Source organism: Lepisosteus oculatus, chromosome 12, assembly GCF_040954835.1.
Source record: "Lepisosteus oculatus isolate fLepOcu1 chromosome 12, fLepOcu1.hap2, whole genome shotgun sequence".
NCBI classification, from domain to species: Eukaryota; Metazoa; Chordata; class Actinopteri; order Semionotiformes; family Lepisosteidae; genus Lepisosteus; species Lepisosteus oculatus.
The window spans coordinates 33209421-33223103 of record NC_090707.1 but is presented as its reverse complement, the minus strand read 5'-3'; the positions used below and the strand labels follow the sequence as shown (position 1 = coordinate 33223103).

The 13683-nt window shown below is 42.0% G+C and overlaps 1 protein-coding gene and 1 long non-coding RNA gene across 3 annotated transcripts in view; one reads left to right on the top strand and one right to left on the bottom strand.

The window, feature by feature from the left end:
• Positions 1 to 1856, bottom strand: part of nbeal1 (neurobeachin-like 1) — a 131412-nt gene extending 129556 nt beyond the window's left edge. For both annotated transcript variants that reach the window (XM_069197202.1, XM_069197203.1), the window contains exon 1: positions 1765 to 1856. In XM_069197202.1, the coding sequence (XP_069053303.1) occupies positions 1765 to 1815 (51 nt within the window). In that variant the 5' untranslated portion in view covers positions 1816 to 1856. The remainder of the gene's footprint in view (positions 1 to 1764) is intronic.
• A 78-nt stretch (positions 1857 to 1934) lies between these two features.
• Positions 1935 to 6649, top strand: LOC138242095 (uncharacterized). Its single transcript, XR_011191350.1, has 2 exons — positions 1935 to 2017; positions 5135 to 6649. It is a non-coding gene; the product is annotated as an uncharacterized lncRNA (long non-coding RNA).
• Positions 6650 to 13683: the final 7034 nt, after the last annotated feature.

Here is a 13683-nt window from a genome sequence, read left to right as displayed (position 1 = left end):
AATTACAAGCCCCAAACAAAGGGAATATTGTAGTAGCAAACCCCCCGAAAACTAAAAATCTCATAACACAGGACCAATAGGCTTATCCGAGAATGTAAGCCCTCAAGTTTCTGTAATGATCCAGCAGCAAGAAATATTCCTGGACACCTAATCCAAACGTTGATTGCACAATTTCTCAAATGTAGATCTCGCTCTGCCCAACACTTGAAAATGTTTGTCTGCTATGTTCAAGACCCTTGCCTTGATCAGAAAAACAGAAAAGATCGTTTTGTAGTTCAAAAGGTACGAGTCGACTAAATTGAGTTTAAAAATGTGACTAATCTCCTGTCACCTGACAAAAACCATAACTACCTCGGTTGTATCACGGATTTTGCTACAGAAAGCCTAAAATTCCAAAAAGGAATACAGTATTCACTGAAATGAATGTTGATTCAATGATCGTGTCAGATTCTGACACACCAATAACGAATGGAATTAAATAAAAGATTAAACTCCCCCCCAATTTACAAGCCTATGTAAGTGAATAGGTAATATCTTCCCTGCAGGTTAAAAACATTTTAGCATATTCCATACGTAAAAAAATAGGAAAAATGTGTTCTGAAAGTATTGCCTTCAGTTCTGTTAAATAATCCAACTACCCTTTCCCGACTTGCAAAAAAAAACCCTTCATCGATGGTTTTACCGCAGCGAGGAAGAGTACAATTTTGACTAAGAACAGCCAACAACTGTTAGAAACCCAAGGTCATTTTATGTCACAACTGACAGGTCTGACTTAAACCGAGCTGCAGACGTGCCCCAGTTGCCTGACTGGCCTTTTTTTAGTTTCTGAACTGCTGCATACTGGCACACTGTATATCAGACACCCCACGCAGCGGTTCTTGATAAGCATTCACCGATCCTCCCAAAGAAAGCAGTCAATCGTTTCTCGAAGAAGCCAACATTTTTTTTTCTCACACGGGGGGGGTAACTTGATATTAAGTCGTGAAATCCGAGAGCCTCAATGGTGAACTGCTTATGAGAAACCTGGGCGTAGTGACCTTTTTGAACCCAAACTCGGGTGGGGAGGGTCATACAGCTGACCCTCCTGAAGAATTACTCCCATTGAACCATGCTTGATATACACTACGGTGTAAACAAATCAGCTTCCATTTTTTATGTTATTTTCCTCCGGCCGAGCAACTTCAAATGCTCTGGAATGAGGGGGGAAAGAATTATCCCGCAAATAAAAAAAAAACATCAACAAAACCCCTCTTGCTATCTTTGATTTAAAAGGCACCGAACAAATCGCAAGGAAATGCTTCTGTGTTCCTGGGATACAGCCGCTCACTTCTGTGGTTAAAACGAGAACCGGCCGGAAAATGCAAGTGAATCGCGGACTGCACGACAGGTGCAATGCATCGGGGTGTAGCAAACAGGAACAGTACAGCCATGGCGTTTCAGGATACACGTTTTTGACGGGAGACGGACACAAGCGGCGAGCCATTGACCATTACAGTATGTACCCCCCACTCACTCCGATGAGAAGGGACCGACGCGAACATGATCAGACGTCTGTCATTATCAAATGCGTGCAGTCTTAAGGAATTCGTCAGTTTTCCTAAAACTGCACAATTCTCATGCATTTGTCAACGACAAACCCCTGTCGCACCGTACAGTATATTACTCATATGTTATTAGCGAGCAGGTTTCCAACACACCGCCAGGACACAGAACGGGTTAAGTAATATGAGCTGTATTTCAAGAGCAAAGCATATAGAAATTTACCTTATTGCAATAGAGCATCCACAGTTCGTACAGCCTTTCGGTAGATGCCATTCCTTAATCCTAGAGTGCACTTTCAACGATCAACACTTCTTCATTATAATACGCGTGTGCGCTCTCGGTCATGTGCAACACTTGTGTTACATAAGAGCCGTGTTAATCCCCAAAGGCGACCCCCATGAACGGTTAAAACTTTTCTAGGCAATCAATAAGGGGGGACGACGACTCTTAATCCACTGAAGAGTTTTGTCGACAGGTAGGTAGATGCGGCACTTAATTCCAGCAGCAGCGATTCAAAGCCCAGCCGGAGGCAGCCTGCCATAGTATTACTCCAGCATTTGGGCGAAGACTTGTTTTTTCTTCTGCGCCAACACCGAACCGCATCAATAATCGCGATCTGGTCCCCCTCGCCGGACCAAACGCCCCATTTTGCTGCTCCTCTCCGGGCGTGGAGGATCCCCTTCAAAACCGGAGCCGGGGAGCGAGTCACTGCCCCCGCATAACCTGCGAGGAGAGAAAAGAAGCAGAGGGTGACGACCAGCACAAATAACCAAGCAGGACACGCAAGTAGCGCTATAAAGTTTGACATATTGCATTCGCGTTGATGGCTTTTTACCTGCAATCGAAACGTACTGTAATGCACGACCCTTATTTGTGAGTCATTCGGGAAATCGAGTTAAAAAACACACGCGATTGCATATAGGAAATGCCATTAGTGTCGAAGTAATTCATTAAAACCTAAATCTCTAGGGGGCGAGCCGCATAGCTCACATCCACTTCAGCAGAGAAGGTGACAAATGAAACTTTTCCGAAAAACAAATGTTTTTCTGAAGTAGCAAGCGATTTATACCATCAGCAACGTGCCAAGCAAAGCAGCTCTGGGAGTGATTTGAATCCGATCGAGTCATTGTCAGTGCCGGGTTTTGCAATACCTACCACGGTTAATATGACTCGGTCCAAACTTTGTGTCGTTCGCATTATGTTTATAATAAAGAAAAAAAATGTTAGAACACGACAGAAGTAACGTGATCACCACGTCGACGCGACAGCCGATCGGAATAACGAGGCCTTAAGAGTCAACGTTTATTAACAAGTGTTTTAAAAACCCTCCTCTGATGCCACAAGCGTTCATAAATTACGACGAACGAGGAGAGCTGAAGCAGGATTTAGTGAATGTAGCTTTCCCTTACCTCTGCCAACAGGACAGCACCCCCCTAAATAAGAGCTCAGAACCAAAACTTCCACACCGGTTGCATTCCTCTTAAAATGAGCAAAAAATATATTCCTGTTCAAACGCCAAGCAACCCACACGCCTCTCCGTTCAACATTCCTGTAAACTCTCAGCTTCTGGTCTCCAACCTGACATCCAGGTGACCGTCGGTGCCGTAATTTGACCAACACTGAGCTGGAATCGGGGGAGGAGGAGGTGTTTTGTTGATGTCTGTGGCTTTGCGACAGTTGGTCGCTGATTTACGTTGACGATGTGGAGCTTAAGAATCGCTAAGGGCGGGGTCTCGGTTGCCAGGGGTCTTAAATCCGTGTGATACCGATTGGCTGTCTTGAACAGACCCGACCCATTGAGAAACAGCGCCATCTGCCGCTCATAACATTTTCTTTTTTGAAATTTGTGGCTGTAGGAAAAAAAGGGCTTTTAACAAAATAACACAGTGCTTCACTTTAAGGTGTGTCGTGTGATTTTCGTCATCTCCTCACCTTTTTCTATGATCATTTTCATTTGAATAGAATGATGTTTCTTCTATCTTAAGTACTTTTCTATTCGATTGCAAAAAAATAAAAGGTTCGAGTGATGTGCAGCACAGGAATCGGTTTAATTACAAAATGAATGAAGTATGATGAAAGAAAGAAAAAAAACAGCCTCTCAGCTCTTGGGATCAACTGAAAATCTGAACAAGGTCACACCCGGTGAAGTCTCATTAGCAAAACGTTGTATTCTTTCAGCTTCAGAATCAACAGGCATGATTTATATAAGTTACCAAAAGGTTTAGGACAATTAGGTTTAAAAAAAAATCAGTTCAAAACGCTTTGAAAAGAGGAGCAGGTCATCCATGGTCTTCAGGGTAGTCGCTGTTCTAGTGCCACTTTTCTATCGTTGACGAATTTAACATTCTTCACACAGTGCATTTACAAACACAGCCAAGCTCATGCTTCACAACTTCAGGTCACCCCAGCTGGGTGCTCGGCGAACTCAGGAATCTGGCTAGATCATAAAACGTGCAAAACATATTTATGTGAAGATGCTGTACAGCAATCCTACATTATGGAACAAGTAATCCGTTTATTTCATGTTGAAAAGAGAAGAGAGAAAACATAACATTTTGGCGGCTTCACAGCTTCTCTTTTCAGCATGGAATAAACCTATTACTAGTTCGTTTGCAGACTACGCATGCTGACGCAGCAACCCACCTGAACTACTTTAATCCTACATTATTACATTGATCGATACTCTGGCCACTAACATAGAATTCTATGAATCTTGGCTAGTAGGCTACTATCCAAAACGTCACAATACATACAGAAGCAAGAATATATACACACACAAAGCACTTACACTCATATATGGCTCCTAATAATAATAATTAATTATTGCTTACACTTATATAGCGCTTTTCCAGACACTCCACTCAAAGCGCTTTACAGGTAAAAAAGTCAAATAATAATTTTAAGTCGTGCAAATTCTAAAATAAAAAAGAGGGGGACTTTGGACAAAGGTGTGACTTTTAAAAAACACAATGTTTGTTTTTATTTTCTTGGTTATTTTATTTCAAAGTAAAGAGCGGATCACAAGCTGTCACGATCTAGTCGGCATTTAAAAACAGCCAGAAACATTCAATTGTCCCGAGACAAGACATGGGGATGTCCAGACTTAATTAAGTACCATTATCAAAAAGTTGTTTGATAGATACAAATTATACAATCACTAAATTTATGCTGTTAAGTAGTGTAAATTAGTTTTGTGATGTGCAGTAGTGATATCAAACTCGAGTGATCAAAGTCATCAGGGTATTTTAGCTTTTGCTCTGATCTAAGACCTCAGTTAATTAAGTGGACATAATTGTGGGATCAATAGGGCACGAGAATCGTTTTTGTTGTTCGAATCAAGCATTACATTTGTCAAGCATAATCAAACCACAGCAATTTAGCTGGGAACTAAAAACTGCACAAAAGCCAGAAGATATTGTGTTGCCTTTGAGGACTGGAGATCAACTCAACCACCTACAGTAGCTATGCATATCATTTTTCTTCATGCCGAGAGCATCTTGCAGAGATGTGTTTGGGGAAAGGTGATGCCATCAATGAGCCGCAGATGAGTGCTGGGTGACTCATCCACATTTTCCCTTTCTTTCCTAAGCAGCATTGCTTTGGGATTTGGAGCACTTCTGGGTCTGACTCTCTGGCTGCCTTCAGAAGAAAGGCTGAGGATTCCCTTCCCATCCAAGTGTTCCTCCGCAGAACAGCTGACGTATGGGGTAAACCCGGACTTCACATTATGTGTCTTTAAGTTGTGAACCATGCCTTTCTTGAAGAGGCTCCAGCGGTTCTGCTCCAGGAAGAACTGGCAGAGCTCTTCATCACTGCAATAAGAGATGTCAGTGGGGAAAAAGGAGGAAAGGCTGCAGGACTGCTTGTTGGCCTTCAAGTAGCATTCGCTTATGTGGAAGAATCGATTTTTTAAAAACAAAAGGCATTTTTAATTTGTCGTTGCCGCACAACCTTTCAAATGCTTGTAAAAAAACTTTATGTGGTGGAGAATGGGCATTGGTGATTATAATGGGTACAAACTAGATGCTTCTGCAAGCTCTGAATTTTCTGCAGTTTACCACAGTAAGCTATCTATGGGACATGACCTGATCTTTTCCATGTAATCTAATAAATCCTTTATACCATAAGGCCCTGGAATTATATACTGGTAAAGGGTTTACTAATAAGTAAGGTAGGCAAATATGCATTTCTCAAATTGGGAAAAAATAGAAAATAATAGGTGATTACAAATAGTTTTTGAAAAACGTCAGTGGTACATGATGAAACGCCCTTTTTAAAAAAAAACATTCTTGTGTTTTAAGTAAGAACAAGAAGAGAAAACAACATATAGGAATTTAAACCCCATGTGGAAAATGGGAGCTCATAGATTGAAAAAAACAGACAGAAAATCGGGACTACTTTAACAGGTTTTGAAGAAAAGAGAAAGTATCTGACCATACTGTCAGGATTTGTGCTCACAAAATGTATACCCATGTTCATTAGAATAATGTCTCCAAAATCATGAAATACCACTTTTAATATCTCCATCAGTTCTTTTCTTTTTCACTCTTTTGATTTGTATTTTTTCTTTACTTACAAATCTCCCCTCCCAATTTGGAATCACTGATTGTTAAACGTTAAACAGTATAACCTGTTACATACAGTACATGTTACAGGGCCTCACAGTGCTTTACATGGATGTTAATGGCACTTGGAAGACCAAAAGTCAACACTGCAGGCTCACAGGTGTCTGATAAGTACCAGATGCCATTGAAAAATGTGGAAGGCAAAAAGATATCCTGGCCAACTCAAGCGTACCAACCCTAGCAGCAGGCAATTATACATCTCTGTCTTGAAAATCCAGGTTCCAGTTGTCCAGTGACAAGCTTGAACTAGCCATCTATAGCTCTCAACCACCCCAAAAGTGTTATGGGAGAATCGCTAAGGAAACATAGTTTGTACAGTACATTTTAAATTTTAAACCTGTCTCTGGCAGAGTAGCTAAATCGTTTGGTATACTGACACACCCAGAGTAATCTGATATCCTAAAAAGTTAAGCATGTTTTCAAAAGTGTGGCAGATTTTATACACCATGTGTAAAATCCAGTAAAAAGAAACGTGCAAATTTTCCTCCATTTTGTTTGCTTCATTTTTAATAACAATCTGGTAAGATTCAATAATATTTACCTCAAGGTTAGGGACCTGTTCTGTTCCTATCAGTAGAGGTGACATACAGTAAGTAACTCTCCCATCAAATTAGAGCACTTAATTACTGGGAAAAAACAAACTGTGAAAGGAAAATGTGTTTCTGTTTGTGTTTGTGATCACTGTGGATGAAAAGAAACTTACCTAGGGTACACTTTTTCCAAGGTTTTTAGCTTGGCCAAAGTCAGTGGGTCGACATGCTCATAAAACTTTTCCTTTGCGAAACGTAGGATCTGTGCACCTTGGCTTGCTAAGACAAAGCTCCGAGTGTCTTTCCCACAGTCCGGAATCAGATACTGATGTAGTCCCTGAGACCAAATTGGTATGTACTGTAAAGTTATTCATTTAAACCTCATCATCAATAGCATCTTGTTGAGAAAACATTAATAACATTTATGTTTTATTTACTTCATTATTATAGTTTATTTCAATAATAGCTTATTTAACGTACTTCAATATTAGATATTTTATAACTTCACAGGGCACATAATACTGAGCCTTATAGAAGAATTAAGGGAGAGTTTACATAAGTTCACTAACAACAAAATACATCCATGTGTACATGACAAATTACAGGGTTCTTTGTATATCTAAATTCTGGAAGCACACTGCAAATCATGAGTTGTCACATGAGGACCTCATCATTAGAGAACATCTAATGATGTAGCCCAAGCTCCAACCAGTAATGTCAGTATTACAGGGCTCTGTCTGTACTCTAAGCAATTTGAGACGCTAAGTACATTGCTAGGACTAACATAAGGCAATACAGTGCAGTCTCTATAAGGACAGGATTCCTTGAACATGTCTCAGATTCATATAGTGAAAATGGCCGCAACTTTAAATATGCTGGCACTTCTTTCTTTTCCGAATTCGGCCTGAATTAATCTAGCATTGCTCATCAGTCTGGAACTGATGAACTCACCAAATCTACACATCAGATGGTCCTTTGTGTGTGTAGAACAGAGCCATTGTTCCATTTTTGACACTGACAAACGGGTGATATGATGGCACAGAGGTTAGCTCTGCTGCCTCACAGCGCTGAAGCACTGGGTTCCTGGGGTCAATTCTGGACCTGGGGTGCTATCTGCATGGAGTTTGCATGTTTCCTCCAGATGCTCTAGTTTCCAACCACAGTCCAGTGGGTTGATTGGCCCCTTGTGGGAAAACCCGGTGGGAAAATTGCCCCTTGTGTTAAAGTGACATGTCTGTCTGCCATGTGCTGTACAGGCGTCCCATCCAGGGTGTACCCTGTCGTGCCCCTGTTGCTTGCCAGGATAGGCTCCGGCTCCCCCAAGACCCTAAATTGAATAAAGTAGTTAGCAAATGAAAGGATGGACACTGATAAATGTTGTATTTTGTTCAATACATCAGGCTTGAATTCTCACTCATTTTTTTTTTAATTGAGAGATGTAACGTCCTCCCTGTTCAAAAGACAAAAAGCAGAATCGAACGCTGGGCTGCGGATCCTTTCAATTTTGGCAATTACAATACCGAACCGATCGGTTGTTAAGACTGTACTCACAAAAATGTGTCCCTGAGGGAGGGTGTCAATTCTAAAGCACGCCGCAGTGGCCAGCTCACAGGGTACCTCACCGTAAGGAGAAGGAACCCACAAATGAGAAGTCTGTTTGGGGAACCTCCAAAAAGAGAGAGTAAGAGAAAATAAGATTTTACCAATCAAAAAGGCCAGGAATTCGATATGTGTTGGATAGATTTCTAATTAAATAAGAATAATATTAGAAAATAGAAAAGACTCTAAATTCAACTCACACCTCTCTCTTTTTCAGCATGGAAAAAACCTATAACTTGTTCCTTTGCAGCCTACGCATGCTGACGCAGCTTCCCACCTGAACTACTTTAATCTAAATGAAATATCTATAAAGTAAGGTTTCAGTCCAGCCATTTTCTAATTTGTTTAACCAGTACAGGCTTGCAGGGAAGACCCAGCAAGCAAAGCAGGAAACACCCTGGACCGAACACCAGTGCATTGCAGGGCAGATGGGTACAAGCATGCACACACTCACACCGGGGACATTTTTTTCACAAAAGCCAATTGATCTACCAGTATGCTTTCAGACCAGAGCCCTCGGATGAAACCTGCATGAATATGGGGGGAACATATAAGCTCCACACAGACAGCGCCCCAAGAATTGAACCCAGGGCCCCAGAGCCATGAAACAGCAGTGCTCACCACTGCGTCCTGCCCAGGGTGTATCCGGCCTTGTGCCCATTGCTTGCTGGGATAGGCTCCGGCTCCCTTGCAATCCTGAACTGGATGGCGAGAAAGTGGGTGGATGGGTAAATAGAAGTAGTAAAACCTACCTGCTGAGTGCTTCCCTGTTCGGCTCTTTCTCCTCCTTGACAACATCAGCACAATCCCTATCCACACACCAAATCCCATCGGCAGCACCCCTGGGATAGGCCCATCTCCCAGATGTACCCTCAGTCTTTCTTCCTGAAGAACATGTTTAATGGACACATTGTGATCTATAAATATATATAATCCTGAAATACTGAGTTGTACTAGGTCATTAAGGGCTCAGCTGAACAGAAAACCAGAAACCTTCCGGCCCTGCAGGACTGGAGAAAAGGGCACAATTTCACTTGGTACTGAGGAAAAAAGATTTGACTTGGTTATCAAAACCAACACAGGGAGTTTTTCTGGCGGATGGGGTAGATAAAGTTTCTGTCAAAAACTCTCAGATTACACCTCCTTTGTCAAATTAAGGCTGCTTTAATAACATGCTGACTCCACACCATTCTCATTGGTACCAGGGAAGTGATCAGTAACGTTAATTGCATTTAAAGGTGGTAGATGTACATTTTGCAGGGGGCATTGTAATGTAAATGGTAAGTCTCTGGTCTGATGACTGGTGGGTTGTGGGTTCAAGTCCCTGTGGCAGACCTGTTGTTGGACATTGCTTGTACCTTGTACTTTATTGCAGTTGCCCTCATCAACACCAGTGCATAAATGGGGTCCAGATTGCTGAGGATCATCTCTGTGATCCTATTAAATAGTGGGAGTCACATGCTCTCTCGTCCGCTTAATGCTACAAAAACCAGGACAACCTCTGGCCTGATGTGTCACTGTGGCCTGGATATGTTGATTACCTACTTGTAATGATTAATTACTTTACTCTGGCTTTCTGTTCAGTTATTGAGCAGAGTGCTGTTACACTTAGAGTTTGCTGTCTGATCCATTTATGGTAGGTGCTACAGGTGGTTACCTCTACCAAACGCAGGACATCACACCTCCCCTGCAATTAAGCAGTTGAAGGTTAGATTAAATGATTAATTTAGAATTACACCAAGATGCAAGATTCAGGCGCTTTTTAGATTACATTCTCCCTAATATTTTGATATAAATATAATATTCTCTGTTTCATTAGTATTTCTGACCACAACACGGCCAAAAAGAAATTCTTCTGTTCTGGAATGGTCCGCAATCTGTTCAATCAGCATTGAAGGCCAGGAAGACATAAGGTCTAAAGACCTGTGAGGAAAAAGCAGAAAATGTGGTCAGGATTTCAGAGAGCTCAATAAACGTAAAGAACCTTCACACTTGATATGAGATGACCATTTCAGGAGTGGCATTATCATCAGAATGGATGTTATGAAGGGCTGTATGGTTGCACAGTGCAGATAGACCTGGGGTGTTGTCTGCGTGGAGTGTATATGTTCTCCTGATGTTCTTGTGGGTTTTCATCAGATGCTCCAGTTTCTTCCCACAGTCCAGAGACCTACTTTCGACCTACTGTCAGCAGCTATATCAGCCTGCACCTCACAACTGGCAGTCCACTGGAGCTAAGCAGGTGTGAGCCTGGTCAGTACCTGGATGGGAGACCTCCTGGGAAAAACTAAGGTGGTCTGTTTGATTCCTTGATGGGGACACTATACTATAAAAAGGCTCTGTCCTTCAGATGAGAAGTAAAACTGAGGTCCTGACTCTCTGTGGTCATTAAATATCCCAGGGCTTTTCCTGAAAAGAGTAGGGGTGTTATCCTGGTGTCCTGGCCAAATTTCCCATCCGCCCTTACCAATCATGGCCTCCTAATAATCCCCATCTATGAACTGGCTTCATCACTCTGTTCTCCTCCCCACTGATAGCTGGTGTGTGGTGAGCGTACTGGCGTACTATGGCTGCCATTGCATCACTCAGGTGGGAGCTGCACATTGATGGTGGTGGAGGGGAGACCCCATTACTTGTATAATGCTTAGAGTGGAGTGTCCAGAAAGGAGCTCTATAAGTATAAGCAATTATTAATTGGTTAATTGGCTTCTGGGAATGCTGGTGCCCGTGTGTGTCTGTCTAGCAATGGACTGGCGTTCCTTTGAAGGTATACTCTGGCTCGCTTTCTGAGACAGGCTGTGCTTCTCCTGTGACCCTGAATTGCATGAAGTGCTTAGAAAACGGATGAATGAAATTGACCATAAAAGTGTATTTTAAAGTACTAAATGACTTTTTCATATGAATACCTATAAAACGTGAATCGGTAGTCAAACTCCTTTTTCAGTTCCACATCCATCTTGTTAGCAAAGAAGTCCTCCTTGTCCACTACCAGGAGCTCAGTCTCCTCCAGGCACACCACAGTGGCGTTTCTCTTCAAGCCTTTTATCAGCGCCACATCCTGGACAACACATACGAGGTGAGTTTCATCTCACCTGAGGACACCTAGCTCATGGAATTCAGAACCATGCTTTCTCAACCAATGGTGAGCTTCTGCTAGGAACCTTAGGAACACACACTTCTGACCCAGCAACCTACAAATACAAGGGAGGTGGGTCTGATTTTTAACGTGGCCATTTTGCCTAACGCAAGGTTTCGCAGAAAAGTGCCCACGTATTTAATTTCCACTCACCACAGACTCTTGCACAACAAAATGACGCTATGAAATCCAGAGCAGTCACAAGAGTAAGAGTGAAACAAAACAAGACAAATAACTGACTGCTTTGTGGAACATATTCATGTGGCCACCACATCATTTACAGTCGCCTGACACTTCCATTGGCATTAATTATAGTGCTGATGCTCAGCTTCCGTGGAGTGAGTCAGTGTTGTGGAACAAATGCTCCCCACAGACAAAGGCAAGAAATGATCTCCAGACTGGTGTCCTTGGAATCTCTGGGAGTGAGCCTTCTGTCCTGAAATCACCTTGGCATCAAGCACAGAAAGTATTTGAACAGCACTTTTCCTTCACTCTGCCTACATCTCTTTCTAAACAGCTGAAGAAGGATTTCTGTGCACGACGGAAAGATATTTCGTCCCTTATTCTTACACTAAAGTTGAACCTCCTCATAAAACTGTGATTTGATGGTTTAAGCTCCACCGGAGACATGTGGTGCACCAGTGGGCACTTCTTCCTGACAGCTGCAGGGTCCGAAGTTTGATCCTTGTCTGTCTGTGTGGAGTGTGCATGTTCTTCTTAGTCCCACATGGGCTTTTACCAGATGCTGTGGTTTCTCCCCCTGTCATTTGGCAATTACAAAAGGTCTTACAAAAGATTATTGCCTTTCTTTAAAACACCTGTACTTATCCTCATCCTCATCCTTTGTCACTGCCAGCTTTCAGGAATACACAAAGTAAAAGCTGCTCCTTATTTGACCTTTCTTCATAACAACTCTCCGCCTTCCAAACCTGGGGAGACATGACGAACAATGGTCTCAAATGGGCTACACAGAGGTACCGCACCCAGATCTGAAAAGCCCCTGCTTCGCTCCATGATAATAGAAAGAATTAAATTACTGCACTGCAATTGTCACGCCATCTGCAGCCAGAGGGCGCTCCTACTCTGTCCTGTCCCTAGTTTCCTGCCTGGCTGGCCTTCTGGTCCGTCTCTTTCCCTTCGGCTATATACTTCCGGGTCTTGCACTCTGCCCTCGCTCAGCATTGACGTTTGGATGTCATGAGACCCGACTAGCACCAGGTCGCCCCACATCCGCTACCTGAGGGCATAGGTTTCTATACGGCATTCCTGAACTCTTTGCACTAACCAGCCCGGGGCTTTTTCCCGTTCCGCCGCTACGCATATGGGTCTTTTTCCGCACTCCTGCTCTCCACGGTTAGTTCCTTTGGACGTCCGTGACAGCAATGTACACAGGAAATGTTAACTAAGGTGGCATATTTGTATTACGAAATTGAACATAATTCATGGAAACAAAGGGGAAATGCAAATTACCCATACATATTAGAAATTCAAAGCTTTTGCGTAAAAAATGAAAGTTACATAATACAACATTTCTTGTCCGGCAACCCATCAGACACTGCCTCAAGGTTTATAATCAGTATAGGCAGGCAGCAATAACACTGTAGAGATTTAAATATGTGGTGCACACACCTATGAAGAAATATTTCACCTACATTACTGAATTAAGTAGATATTCAGGCCTATCAAATTCACCAAAAGCCTGGACATCCCAAATAATAACATAATTTTAACAGTGACATTGCACAGCTCTCTCATACTAATCCTAAAAATCCTGGAAATGTGGTCATTTTTAACCAACAGATTGAAAAGCTTATACAACCGAACAATGCGAGAAGCTACAAATATGTTTTTTTTTTCAAGTTAGTACCAGCACTTACATCATCAAAGCTACAGGGCAATAAAAGATCAGATTTATCCTGCTAATATTCCTTATGAAAACTACTGTAAATAAGGTTTCAGAGTGCCTGTGGGGGTTTAATCATTATATTTTTCGTGATTATAAAGACAGTTTCTGAGTTTCTTAAATATAATTATGAGCCTTTGAAAACACAGTCTGTTACTATGGAAAAAAAACAAAATGTGCAGGAGCAGACAAAATATATACTTGAAGTACTGTATGATATAATTGAGGTCCAGTTTCACCACTTTAATTAGGGTTTCATTTAATGAGTTCTGTTAATCTTTCCACAGGAATCTCATCTGGTACTAATTTTGTTACATAATAAGGTCTATTAATGCTCTGCACTCATTC